This window comes from Podarcis tiliguerta, assembly GCF_965153285.1.
Source record: "Podarcis tiliguerta genome assembly, chromosome: 8".
NCBI classification, from domain to species: Eukaryota; Metazoa; Chordata; class Lepidosauria; order Squamata; family Lacertidae; genus Podarcis; species Podarcis tiliguerta.
In genome coordinates this window covers 27,167,093-27,181,119 of record NC_139541.1, presented here as the reverse complement: position 1 = coordinate 27,181,119, position 14,027 = coordinate 27,167,093, and the positions used below count along the sequence as shown (strand labels likewise).

The 14,027-nt window shown below is 47.0% G+C and overlaps 1 protein-coding gene and 1 long non-coding RNA gene across 3 annotated transcripts; one reads left to right on the top strand and one right to left on the bottom strand.

Annotated features, from left to right (window-relative positions):
- Positions 1 to 239: 239 nt before the first annotated feature.
- PLA2G2F (phospholipase A2 group IIF) lies at positions 240 to 5,395 on the bottom strand. 2 transcript variants are annotated; one of them, XM_083452306.1, is made up of 5 exons: positions 5,255 to 5,395; positions 3,583 to 3,624; positions 3,109 to 3,253; positions 1,160 to 1,266; positions 240 to 764 (listed from the first exon to the last, which is right to left on the bottom strand). In XM_083452306.1, the coding sequence occupies exons 2-5, from the start codon at positions 3,620 to 3,622 to the stop codon at positions 595 to 597; spliced, it is 462 nt and encodes a 153-aa protein (XP_083308432.1). In that variant the 5' UTR covers positions 3,623 to 3,624; positions 5,255 to 5,395; the 3' UTR covers positions 240 to 594. The 2 variants fall into 2 exon arrangements, with proteins under 2 accessions (XP_083308432.1, XP_083308433.1); XM_083452307.1 differs by having other exon boundaries at positions 5,213 to 5,387.
- A 3,445-nt stretch (positions 5,396 to 8,840) lies between these two features.
- LOC310682971 lies at positions 8,841 to 11,211 on the top strand. The gene is made up of 3 exons (XR_014514225.1): positions 8,841 to 9,515; positions 10,028 to 10,084; positions 11,138 to 11,211. It is a non-coding gene; the product is annotated as an uncharacterized lncRNA (long non-coding RNA).
- The last annotated feature ends 2,816 nt before the right edge of the window (positions 11,212 to 14,027 follow it).

Here is a 14,027-nt window from a genome sequence, read left to right as displayed (position 1 = left end):
CACCATGGGAGAAGTAGCTTAATGGGCCAAGGTTCTGACTTGGAATACAGCCACTTTATAGGTAGACCCCTACAGTCATCTCTTTTACACAGCTAGAACTGCTTGCCAGGTACACTTTTTGAATATTTGAATTTCTAATCTAGCTGCTTAGTTAGCCACCACAGGCACTTCCTCGATGGGAAAATCAGGGTTGGGAAGGAAAACAATTTTAACAAAGAGTTCGTGTTAATAAATAAATAAATAAATAAATAATGGTTTATTGCTGCCCATGCCCCACATTTCCAGTAATAGACAAATCTTGGATTTAGTCCTTGGGGCGAGGAGAAGCACTGAGACGCCAACACGTCAATTTTGCAAATTAAGATGCAGCTAGTGGGGAGAGTCCCTTTGACATCAAACGTGAACTTTGAAATGCAGAGATTTCAAAAATTCAACAATAAATGCTGCTGACTTTGGAATCCATGCAGAAAAACACACAAGCAAGAAAACCCCCTGCATTTCCGCTCTGGTCCTCTTTCCCACGGGAGAGATTGCCCTGTCAAAGCAATCCTCTGCATCAAGCCCGCACCCGGTTTGCCTGCTTCTCGGGCTTTCCTACTTCGGCTTCTTGCTGCCTCGACATTTAGGGGTGATTTCTTTGCACAAGGCGTAGGGGTAACGGTGGTACTTCTTGTTGTACGTTTTGGCATACTTTCGGAAGCAGAGGGCCGCATGACGGTCGCATTCGCACGCCAACACGGCACAGTGGGAATTGTTTCTGTACTCTGCAGAGGCAAAAGCGGCGAGGAGACGTCAGGCTTGCAGGATGCAAAGCTTCCTTTTGACTGGAACCTCGTGTGAGAAGTGCCTTTGTACCGTAGGCCGGCGTCTAAACACATTCACACACACACCCTCTTCCTCCCAGGCAAGCAACAGGCATTGCCAGAGTTTGAGGACATGTTTTGGCCAAGCTGAACCTCTCCAGGAGGGCAAGAAGCAAGGCCAGTGAGGGGTGCAGCTCAGGGAGAGTTCGGCAGGCCTGATCGAGACCACCAGAAATAAACAGGGGTGTGGCATATCTGGAGACAATTCTGTGGAATGGTTCTATGAATGGCCTCCTTCTTCTAAAGGGGAGGTGGGCAGAGGAAAATAAACCCAAATCCTTCTGCCTGCCACTCACCACAGAGAACATCGTCATTGATGATCAGGTATCTGTAGTGATCAATATATGGGTGGCACTGCTTGCTGTGTAGACCCTCATAGCAGCAGTCGTGTTTATAACAGCACCTGGAAGGGGAGAAAAGAGGGGGGGGAATGCAGGGGGAGAAAGGCCTGCTGGCAGGAAGCCCCTGTTGAGATTTTGAGAATTTTGGTGTCTCCCCCCCCCCCCACTGCGCTGCTGACCTTTCATTTAAAAATAAAATATTGTTATTACTATATTTATTTACATCCCACAGTTTTACCAGAAAGGGATTCAAGCTGGCTTACACCTAAAATAGAAACGGCTAAAAGCTAGAGGGAAAAGCAATAATTAAAAAACAAGCATTAATATAAATGTGTGTGTGAAAAGGTAAAGGTAAAGGGACCCCTAACCATTAGGTCCAGGCGTGACCGACTCTGGGGTTGCAGCACTCATCTTGCTTTATTGGCCAATGGAGCAGGCATACAGCTTCCAGGTCATGTGGCCAGCATGACTAAGCCGCTTCTGGCGAACCAGAGCAGCTCACGGAAATGCCATTTACCTTCCCACTGGAGCAGTACTTATTTATCAACTTGCACTTTGACGTGTTTGCGAACTGCTAGGTTGGCAGGAGCTGGGACTGAGCAAGGGGAGCTCATCCCGTCGCGGGGATTCTGATCGGCAAGTCCTAGGCCCAGTGGTTTAACCCGCAGAGATCTATTAAAACATGCGGATAGCTACACTGAAAACAGCAGAGCACCAGCCCTTTCCTTAAAAACAGTCTAAACTTTGAATCTTCATACACACTGATATGGAACTCAGCTACAGGGGTGCCTCAGGTTACAGGCACTTCAGGTTACAGATGCTTTAGGTTATAGACTCTGCTAACCCCGAAATAGTACCTCGGATTAAGAACTTTGCTTCAGGATGAGAACAGAAAACGTGCAGCGGAAGCGGGAGGCCCCATTAGCTAAAGTAGTACCTCAGGTTAAGAGTAGTTTCAGGTTAAGAATGGACCTGCAGAATGAATTAAGTTCTTAACCCGAGGTACCACTGTACATTAGTACACACACAAAAGGCGTTTTAAATGTGTTATAACACTGTGACACCAGGTGGCGCTGTAGAGCTCAGTCTTCAGTGGCACAGCCCTGAGGTTTCCCCAGCCCTGTCCTAACAGAGAGAAATGTGTTTGAGCAGGTTAATCAGCCCTCTTCTTCACCCACTTATGCTGACAGCATCACAGGGAAAGATGCGTTGTTGACACTTGCTGGTTTCTGGCGCAATAGACTCCACCTACCAGGAATATCTGGCATCGCCTGGGTGTGAGCAAAGCCGCCCCCCACCCTGTCTGACTGAGTGAGGCTTATGGTGGCTTTTTGGAGGTCCAGGGAGTCACGCCGGCCAACTCACCATAGCCGTCAACTTACAGATTTGAAAATAAGGGACCAGCAGCCTCGAAAACAAGGGACCAGCAGCCAAAATAAGGGATTTTCTGGGCACAGGCATGTTCAACTTCTGAGCCCCTCGAAGCCAAAAGCAGAAAGCCCAGCCAGCGAAGCCTCAAGCGAAGCCTCAAGCGAAGCCTCAAGCAGTGGTTCCCACAGCGCAGCAACCCGGCAAAGGGGATGCAGCAAGGAAAACCACCGTCACCTCTCCGCTGGGAAGCACTGAGCAAAGGCGAGTCCCCAGGCAACGCGGCCGATTTGATCGGCACAAGGCATGCAAGCTCCACCCCCCAGTCGTTCTTAGACTCCTTATTGGGTGAGCAACGCAGCCAAGCAACACAGTTGGAGCATCCCTCCTCCCTGGCCAGCAGGGAGGGAGGGAGAGGAGCTGCTTCCTTTGAAACCCAGGAAATTTAAGGGACATCATCAATAAGGGACAGCAGCAGGACACGGCGCTGGGAGTTTCCTGCCATATAAGGGACAGTTGACAGCTATGCAACTCACATGTCTGTCTGGTCCCTCGGCTTCCCTCTGCCGCCCTTTCCGCAGTAGCACCCGTACCCGTTGAAGTGGATGAGGGCATTTTTGTGGGTAATCCTCTCGATCAGTACCTTGAAGTTGAGCAGGCTGCCGTGGATGACGGACAGAGCTGGGAAGGGGACAAGCAGCAGCAGGAGAAGGAGAAAAACAGGTGGGGGTCCCCTGTCACGGTCCGCATTTTGGAGCGAGAATGTGCAAAAAGCCCACCTCGGCCAGGATGTGGTCCAGGGACAGGAGGGCAATTCAATGCCATCTGCATGCCATGGCAGGTGCCCCTATTTCCAAAGCATTGCTCAAATCAAAACATGGCTGGCCTTCAAAATTTGCACTTAGCCAGATTTTGCAATGTGTCTCACCCGTTCGTGATCCAGCGGATCCCAGCGGATCCCAGGCGGGCTTCTGGTAGCAAAAGTAAGTGAGGAACGTTTTAGCACTTACCGCCCACCCCCAAGATAGCAATCAGGAGAAGTCGCCTCATGTCTGAGGAAAACAAGAAGCAGAAAAGGGAAGAGGTAATTCCCACATCAGCTGATAACCTGAGGAAAAAAGGGCTAATAAAAAACCACAGATTCCTCACATTCAGAATCGTAACATCACTTTTCACTTTACAAACTGTCACAAAAATAGTTTTCGTTTTTGACTTCCTCTCTAGCCCCCACCCTGCTTTGCTACTGGCCTTGTCCATTTTGACCAGGAAAAGGTGGCCGAAATTTGGTTCTCAGGCAGGGAAAGGGCTCCTTGCTTTGAAACAGCCACCCTTGCCCTGGTGCCCTCCAGATGTTTATTATTGTTTGCTACATATCTGCTAGCCCCAAAGTGACTTACATTAAAGCCATAGTCCGTGTTGTTGGACTACAACTCCCATTGTCCCTGGGCTAGGGCTGATGGGAGTTGTAGTCCAACAGTGCCTGGTGATCACAAGTTTGGGGAAGGTCTGGTGTAAGAGGGCTGGGCCTTTCATAAAACTAGAACTCATATAGGTCACATGTCTCAACGTTTGGGCAGCAATCTTGGGGTCTCTGCACCAAAATTTCACTAGAGATCCGCACTTGATATACTTCAGATGCTGAGGGGTTGGGGGGGAGATTTCAGGAGGGTCAATTATCGTTATGGAATGGGACGTCTCTATTTTCATCAGAGAAATGTTGGAGGATATGCTGTCACATTCTGGGCCAGTGGAAGATTCCAGGCACTTTTCCAGAGCAGCCCCAAAGTGAGCACTTTGCAGCAGAGGTCCAGGGCCTCCCAAAAGCAGCAGGGTTGGCTGATAACATTTAGAAGTAATGCACATTTCCAGCTAAAAAATGGGGAAGTAATTTTTAACCCAGAGTCTAATGATACCTAACCTCACCATGGCATCGTGATAGCATAACATAACATAAGCAATGGCCACGGCCATATTTGCAGGTGCAAAGAACAGACACCAAGGCACGTTCATGCCATACATTTAAAACACTGTGATACCACTTTATGCCGTGGCTTCTCCCAAAGAATTCTGGGAGCTGCAGTTTGGGAAGGATGCTGAGAGTTGTTAGGAGACCCCTGTTCCCTTCACAGAGCTACAATTTCCAGAAGAGTCAATCCCTCTTCCCAGAGAACAGCGCCCACATTGTCCTCTTGATTTCTTTCAGACCCAATTTGTAGCAACTTCTTTTCTTTTCTAAAACCTCCAGGAAATGTGCCAGGGACATTCCTATATAAAAAATATAGTTATAAATACAGTATATAATTGCAAACTAGCACTATTTCCCACTGGAGGGGAGCATTAACAAACACAGTATGAGAAACTGAAAGGGCTGGATTTGCATACCATTAAACCCCTGGTCATCACAAATCCCCTTAAAAAAAACCAACAACAACTAGGAGGAAGCTTCTACACTTGATCTTGGCCAAAACGCTGAGAAGCTTCAAGGAGGAAGCTTTAAGGAGGAAGCTACTAAGATATACAATGTACGGGACTTTCATCAAACAGGACTTATTTCGGGAATGGGCATAATTGTCAGAGTAAGCATTGAATGTCTTCTGAGAAATGTCAACTTAGTTCTGGTTAGTTACTCCATGAACGCACAACAACACAAACTGATCCCCCAGTCCCAGGTATGATGGACACCTATTACTGGTCAGCTCCCAGCTTCTTTCTGTCCTGTAGAGAAGTTCATCTGAGTGGAACTTCTGAGACCAGGAACCATGGCACATGGAGTCAAGAGAGTGATACATTGCCCACCACTGGCCATTAGATCTCATGCTTTCCCTTCAGAATCTAACACAATTGTGATGCTTAGAGCCATGGAATCCGCAGAGCAGAGGGGGGAAGGAAAGGGAAAGAAGAGAATAAGGAGAAGGTCTTGCCACTCAACATTTCTCAGATGGAGGATGGGACGTCCCCCACACCTGAGTCCCAATCCCTCTCCAAGAACTCAGCTTCAGATGACAGACAAGTTATCCCATTCAGAGAAAACCGCTCTGAATCACTTTCTGAGGACTGATTATGTAGATCCTTAATCACCATTAGGTTCTAGATATAACTCCCCTATAGCATCTCTTGTTCCACAGCCATGCAGGAACAGGAACTGCAGAGTAAATTCCAGGTCTTTTAAGGATTGCAGACCTTCAAGAGCAGAGCCATTGGAACTGAAGGCCCTGCCAGCCGCCTTTGCTGTGACAACATCTTCTCAAAGCTCATGAGGTCTTTGCTAGAACTTCGCCAAGACAACATCTTCCATAGCCCAGCCAGCAGGGCCCACCGGTGGCTGTCCAGGGTCCTGATTTGACTTGCCTTGGCAATTGCTACAACTTTCTGAGTGAACTACAGCAGAAGAGGAGATTGATACTCAAACCAGGGTTACAAGATGACACTCAAAAATCCAACTTTGTCTGGTTTCCTGAGAAGACATATTGATGGTACACATTTGGCCTTGCTGAGATTTATCTGTTGCCATTCTGCTTGTGCTTTTAGGTAACTTTCTGTTTCTTGACTTTCTGTTTCTTTCAACCACAAACACCCCACCCACCCCCCGTTCTCATTGACCTTCATCTCTACCACTTAGTGTACCAGAGGGGCTTCTGCAGGGATGTTCTGTGCACTTGTTCTGTCATATACAAACTGCATGACTTTCTCACTTCTGGCACAGTGTTGATACCCCGGCATCTATTGATACCCTTGTCGCCATTCTCTGAAAACAGAGCTTGTGCGTTGCCTGAATTACTTAGCCGGGTATTGGTTCCTAATTTCCTTGTCTCTTTAGCATTTTCTTGAGACCGATGTGATCCTTTGAATCTGTTGAAATCCTAGGTTAACAACAGGAAGAATTAGAGGAACTATTGGAAATGACTATAAAAAGCAGTAGAGATATGAGATGATCAGAACCCTCCAAACTTGAAGCATTAAAAAATTTATAATTTGGCAGAATATTTGGATTATTTGATATGTATATGTATAATTTGGAATATTTAATGTGATTGGATTGGATTGTTAAAATGGAAAATTTAATAAAAATGATTTTTTTTTTTTAAGAATCTGTTGAAATCCTGCACTTCCTCCTTTGCTTTCGTAGTCTTTTCCTGAGGCATTTGCTTCCTATCACCCTCATCGATCACACCTGTAGTACGAGTTGCAGCAGCAAGCTTCCTGGTGCCCTCCATGGTCAGAATGTGCTTGAAAATGAAGCCCTCCAGATGCATGGTTAGAGTGATATGCTTGAACGCTGTACTCTTCAGGTCCTTGAAATAAGCCTTACTGGAAGCACTTGCTGGTTAACTCTAGTTCCAGGAACAATGTTTGATTTATTTCTTCTACCATGAGAATGAAAGCATTGCCCCTGTACCAGCAGGAAAACATGCTTCATTGCTTTCTTCTTCTGTCTTTGCATCTTCTTTAGGATGAAGCCCTCCAATTCTGTCCAGAATTATTGCTTACTTATCTCCAGTCAGGGCGGGCCGGATTTAGGTTTGATGAGGCCCTAAGCTACTGAAGGTAATGGGCCCTTTATATGTCCAGCTGTCCTTTGGCAACAACAAATTGTTGCTGATCTTTTTTTGTGTTGAATATATGCTATGTGGTAATTTATGGACCTAATAGGTATCTAACCAGTGATATTTTAGGGAGCAGGCTAGCAGGTGGGGTCCATTACGTACATCATAGGAGCCTACACAACACAAAACACTGTTGCTGTATGTAGGTTTTATCTTATGTATTTTTTATCTTCTATTTTGGAAATGTACCTGTACATCCAGTTTTTTTTCTTAAATTTTTTGGGGGGCCCCCAAGAGAGTGGGGCCTAAGCTATAGCTTGTTTAGCTTATACATAAACCCAGCATTGTCTCCAGTGCTCCAGTGTTCACCAAGAATGCTTCCCTTGTTCTCTTATCATAGCTATAACATCCACCTGAGAGGTTCTGGAACTGAGTTCTGGTGAATTCCAGCTGAAAAAAAGCCCTGCTTATCTCACTATTTGTTGGCATGTCTATCTCCTTGCCCTCTCCCTCAGTTTACTCACGTCAACAGTGATGATTTTTCAGCAGTGACTTCACATTTCTTATATGTATCATGTGCTTTCACAACCAGCGCCGTGCTTCTTCAGTAGAAGTGTCAAGTTAGGTAACGCTGCCCTCAAAGACGAGGTCATTTTGCCATCAGGTTCACCAGGTGTGCAATGTTATTGCTGATGTTGCAATCAGGCAAATTTGGCAATCCCTGGTTTTCATTCAAAACTTTATCAGACTCTTTTGGGTATTCTGACAGGAATGGAAACTTTGTGAATGTCTGGATGCATGCTGACATGAGAGCTGGGGACATGTTTACAACAACCATCTTAGGTCGTTGTGAGCCGTCGTGGTGCTGCATTCCCAGCCTTTATTATTTTCTATTTATTGTATTACTTATTAAATTTATATACCACCCTACACCTGCAGGTCTCAGGGCAGTTCATGGGATAAAACGACAACACAATGTTTTGTTGTTTCTGTGTCGTGTTATTCAGACAGCACGCTGCACACTGGATAGATTTTTCTGGTGTCTGAATTTCAAACAGCATTACACAGAAGTATGTGCCCAAATTTTTCTCCCTTGCCAGCCCTATCAACCGAATAAACACACAAGACATATTCATTTTATCAAATTGTAGATTTCAACAGAATCCTTTCACAAAGTCTAAAGCAAACCTAAAACAAGGATTTCCGGAATATTAGCCTTGTTTCGCCATCCTAGGCTTCCTCAGTAGTACAGGCTCTAAGTAATGCAAATAAATACAATATCGTAATCTCACACATTTTTCCAGTGAAAATAAAATACAAAAATCATAAACAACTGCGCATACCATATGTAATGTTACAGGATAGGGGATCTTATAGCACAGTAGTGGTTGCAGTAAGCAACATCTGTTACAAAGCAGGATTACTATACTGTAAAATTACATATGGTATGTACAGTTGTTTATGGTTTATTATTTTCACTGGGAAAATGTGTGAGATTACGGTATTGTATTTATTTGCATTACTTAGAGCCTGTACTACTAAGGAAGCCTAGGATGGCGAAATAAGGCTAATATTCCGGAAATCCTTGCCTTAGACTCTGTGAAAGGATTCTGTGGAACTGTAGCAACTCTTCATGTGGATTATTGGACTCTATGAACAGACAGGTGGAATAGACACTTATGCATGAACGTTGGGTTTTGGGATATACTTATGGCCCCCAGTTTGAGTGTCAATTACTGGTACTCAGTTTGGGAGGGCAGCACAAAATGTGGGGTTTGTGGTGCAAAACTAGCACAAAACTTTGGCATCGGTTTGGAGGGGATCCAAAATTTCAGGGTCACACGTTAATGAAGCTCAGCAACCTGATCTCACAGTAGCGAACTTGTAGGGAACCTGTAAGCAAGACCCAAGCACACAAAAGTCCTCTCCCTTCCTGTATTTCCCAGCAACAGGTATTCAGAAACCGTGGAGTCAGCTCTAGCCATTCTGGCTAGTGGCTATCCATAGCCTTATCCTCCCTTCATGAAATTGCTCAATCCATCTACGTTGTCGGCCATTGCTTTTAAAGCTGCGCTCAACTGTGATGATAGCAAAATGTCTGACCAGCAGAGTACTTTTCTTCTTCTTCTTCTTAAGAAAACTGCATGGGAGGAAATGTGAGTTATTACAGTTTAAAAAGAAGCATATGGGCAATTAATGGAAATTATGAGAGAATCTGAAAATTATTTACAGGGAAGCCCTAACAAGAATAACTTCTGTATAACAATCCTTAATGGGGCGGAGTTAACAGTCCCTAATGGGGCGGAGTGTGTGTGTGTGTGTATATATATATTCACCCTTGATCACCAAGCAGAAGTTATCTGCAGCCTCTGAAATTCTCCCTACCATACCCAGAAAAGGTAAGTAGAGAGAGTGGGGGAAAAGAGGGGGGGGGGGAGAGAGAGAGAGAGAGAGAGAGAGAGAGAGAGAGAGAACAGACACAGCTCCAGATTGTGAAGTTGCCCTAGTGAGCAGGAGAGGCTGCCACATCATGGCTTCTTCTATCAAGAAGCCAATTGTTGCTGGTGTTACTTACTCATACAGTGGTACCTCGGGTTACAGATGCTTCAGCTTACAGACGCTTCAGGTTACAGACTCCGCTAACCCAGAAATAGTACCTCAGGTTAAGAACTTTGCTTCAGGATGAGAACAGAAATCATGCAGCAGCGGGAGGCCCCATTAGCTAAAGTGGTGCTTCAGGTTAAAAACAGTTTCAGGTTAAGAACGGACCTCCAGAACAAATTAAGTTCTTAACCCGAGGTACCACTGTACAAGTAACACCTGCTATTTGGGAATGACTTTGCTGCCTTTGTTTTGTTTGTTCATCACTGCTCAGCGATGTCAGATTGAGAGGTTTAAATTTCTTTTTCAGGGCCACACATGGCAAATACGACTCTGTCTGCAGTGGTGGCATTGCTACTGACATGTGGTGAGTATGTGCAGGGGGCGGGGGGAATCCACATATTTAAATTTTAGTCTCTCCCTTACGTCACTCCACTCAGATCAACGGCAAGCACACAGATAGAGAAACTTAAGAAGCAGTCCTTACGCTGTTGAGTTGGACTTGCAAAGCGCCCCCCCACCGGGTTTCAGATAATGGTATACCCCAAACCTACCTGGAGGTTGAAGCTGGGACGTTCTACAGGCAAAGCAGGTGTTCTGCCCCTGAGTTAGGGATGCACTGTGTCTGTCCATGTTCCATCTAACACCCTGTTGTCCACGCCAATGTTCTTCTGCCTGGTGTCCTCAGGTGTTGCTGGACTACAACTCCCATCATTTCCAGACAGCTTAAGCCAATGATCAGGGATGATGGGCATTGTAGTGTTGGTGGCAAGGATAATAAAGGTATAAAAAATTGGGTGCCAAGATCCAGGTTTGATGAGGGAACCCCAGCAGAGATTTAAAATCACAAAATATGCAGCAAATAAAGCATGGAAATACAGGCTGTTGGACCTTTAAAAGATGCCCTTGTGAGTTCCAAAATGTCCTTCTTCCCACAGCAGAGGAATGGCTCGCACACTTGGTAAGTTAAAAATGGTTTAACTTACAAACTCTTCAAAGCTTAGGTTCATGTGTTTTTCCGTGTATCAGTCAGAAAGGTTGCACAGGCAGTAAGACTTGGCTTATTTGCAAAGTGGTGAAAGTTCCTAAATTGTTTGGTATAGAAACTCAGGAATGGCTGATGAGAGCCATGCAATTTGAGCTGGAGCAACCAGCTTAGAACATCTTAACATGTTGAGCTTCTCAGGTAGTCTGAGGTCCAACTATGAAAGACAACACTTTATGTTGGGATATAGATAGATAAAAGGTAGATAGACAGAGAGAGAGACAGAGATACAGATATACATAGGTCCTCCCAGCTGATTCCTTTATATTTTTAAAAGTTCTTCTCCTTCAGCCTCCTTTACCAAACCAGAGAGTCCCATGTTTCCTTGTAAATACCCCAGTGATTTGAGGTTTCCCCCGTCTGACTGTTTCCAAGGTGCAATCGGAGTAGATGGCAGTCTCATCCAACTTGCTGAGATGATCAAACAAATGACTGGAAAAAATGCCATACCAGATTACATGGCCTATGGGTGTTATTGTGGATGGGGAGGCAGCGGCATGCCAAAGGATCAAACTGACTGGTAAGCTAATAAATAGTCCACATGAACCTTTAGGGAACACCAGGATATGCTTCCTACAGAGCCAGACCCTCGGTCCATTGACCCAACCTCTGTGGCTCTCCAGGGTTTCAGGCAGAAGTCTAGGCCAGGCCTACCTGGAGATGTCAGGATTTGAACCTGGGACCACCAAGCTGTGGCCCAGAGTGGCTTAACCACCAACCCCACTTTGGGAATTGTCTTTTTTTGAAAGGAATAGCGACCTCCTAACAACTCTCAGCCTCCTTAGCAAACTATACCTCCCAGGATGCTTGGGGGGGAGAGCCATGACTCTTTAAAGTGGTATGATGCTACATGGGTGGTGCTGTGGGTTAAACCACAGAGCCTAGGACTTGCTGATCAGAAGGTCGGCGGTTCGAATCCCCACGACGGGGTGAGCTCCCATTGCTCGGTCCCTGCACCTGCCAACCTTGCAGTTTGAAAGCACGTCAAAGCGCAAGTAGATAAATAGGTATCGCTCTTGCGGGAAGGTAAACGGCGTTTCCGTGCGCTGCTCTGGTTTGCCAGAAGCGGCTTAGTCATGCTGGCCACATGATCCGGAAGCTGTACGCCGGCTCCCTCAGCCAACAAAGCGAGATGAGCGCCGCAACCCCAAAGTCGGCCACGACTGGACCTAATGGTCAGGGGTCCCTTACCTTTACCTTTTATGGATGGGGCCACATGGGGCCATCCCTGCTGCCCTGCCTACCTGCAACTCACTTTTCCTTTCAGGGGTGTGGCCCTCCAAGCCCCTCTTTCTGGCCCTGAGGACTCTCCCCAGGTCCATGCTCTCCTTGAGTTCTTTTGCCTGGCTGGAATGTGTCCTTGAACTGATAAATGTCACCTGCTTTGCCTTTAGGAGGCTGGAGGGATGTGAATGGGAGTGTGGGAACCGTTATCTTTTGCACAGCTGAAAGGTAGCCTTTCTGTACAAGGTCAAGAGTCACATCCTTTGCCCCAGCTGCTTTTCCTTCTGGCCCCGCCCACCACTGGCATGTGGCCCTTGGAAAGTTTCCCATGAGGAAATCTGGCTCTCAGGAAATTAAAAGAGTTACCTGTCCTTGTTTTACACTGTTTCACTTTGCTCTTATTCCCCCCGCCCTCAGGTGCTGTCGTAACCATGACTGTTGCTACAAGAGAGTGGATGAGCAGGGATGTGACTCCATACTTGCCACCTATTCTTACACCTACAAGTCAGGGAACGTCATCTGTGGTGAGCTGACCTTTGCAGAGCAAAACCGATGCCTTCAGGTGGACGTTTTGCCCACCTGCTCCACCCCGCTGTCCATATCTCTTGCACAATGGGTCCCAAGAGCCCAACAACCAGCTGGCTACCGGGCGCTTGGGAACTGTAGTGCAAGGGGCATTGCTTTGGGAAGCGCCAAGCACAGGACTGGCAAGGTGGTTCTTTCTCTCCTCCCCAAACAACCCTGCCCCCTTATCATCAGCTGATGACGGTGGGTGCGAAACCCTCTGGCTTCGGCTGCATGCACCTGTCTCCTATTCTGCACAGCCAAGTCAGAATTCACCCTCCCCCTTATGCCTATCGGGTGGCTGTGGTTTGGGGGAAATGGCCTTGATAATCAAACTGGACACACACACCCTCCGGCCACTGTATGGTGGGCCCTGAGATTGAGATATTAAAAATAAAAATAAAATTTTATTTATATCCCGCCCTCCCCAGCCAAAGCCGGGCGCAGAGCGGCTAACAACAGTGAAATAATACAGCATTCTAAAATCAATTAATTATCAAATCATTTCAAATCAAATCAAATTGATGGCAACCATTGGGCTAGAGTTCTGTGAGGATTGCCAAAGGAGGGGGTCAGACAGTGCCTTGGCCAAAGGCCTGGTGGAACAGCTCTGTCTTGCAGGCCCTGTGGAAAGATGTCAAGTCCCACAGGGCCCTAGTCTCTTGTGACAGAGCATTCCACCATATCGGTGGACAAGTCTTGCCGAAGCAGAGCCAGCAAGTCCTGCCTCACTAACCTCTTGATGTTCTTTGAGAGGGTCTACAAGGACATAGGTAGAGGTGACCCAGCTTCCCCAGAGCAACGCTATGCCAGGGGCACGGTAGGAAATTAAGAGAGCGCCTAGGCTCAGCTGTCTGGTGATGCTGCCACCTTCACCACCAGATAAGTCCACCAGAGGACCACCAATTGATAATGGGGTCCCACCAGGTGACACATTGAGGACCAGCTCCATATCGGCATTGGCGTTGCAAGGGGGGACAATCCGCCCCACCTCCATGTCCGGGGCGGTTGACAAGAAGGCACCCCGTGGGGTGCTCACCCCATCCCCCGGGTGCAGGGGCGCAAGTAGCCATTGCCCCACCGCAGCCGCATGTGGAGGATCCTCCGTTCACGGCTGCAGCTGTGAGCAGAGGATCCTTCCACTGCCCGTATGGCGCTCAAGCAGTGCCAGCAGCAAACCGCTATGTACAACGCATGTGCGGTGTCGCACACATGCGCTGTACATAGCGACACCGGACATGTGCTGTACATAGCGGTTTGCCGGCGGCACTGCTCAAGCATCGTACGGACATTGGTGGGATCCCTCCACCGCCACTGCAGCTGTGAGCAGAGGATCCCAACACCGTCCATACGGCACTTGAGTGGCGCCAGCACCAAACCGCTACATACAATGCATGTGCGGTGTTGCACGCATGCACTGTACATAGCGATGTCACACATGCATCATACGTTGCAACACCCACGCATGCGCCCTAAG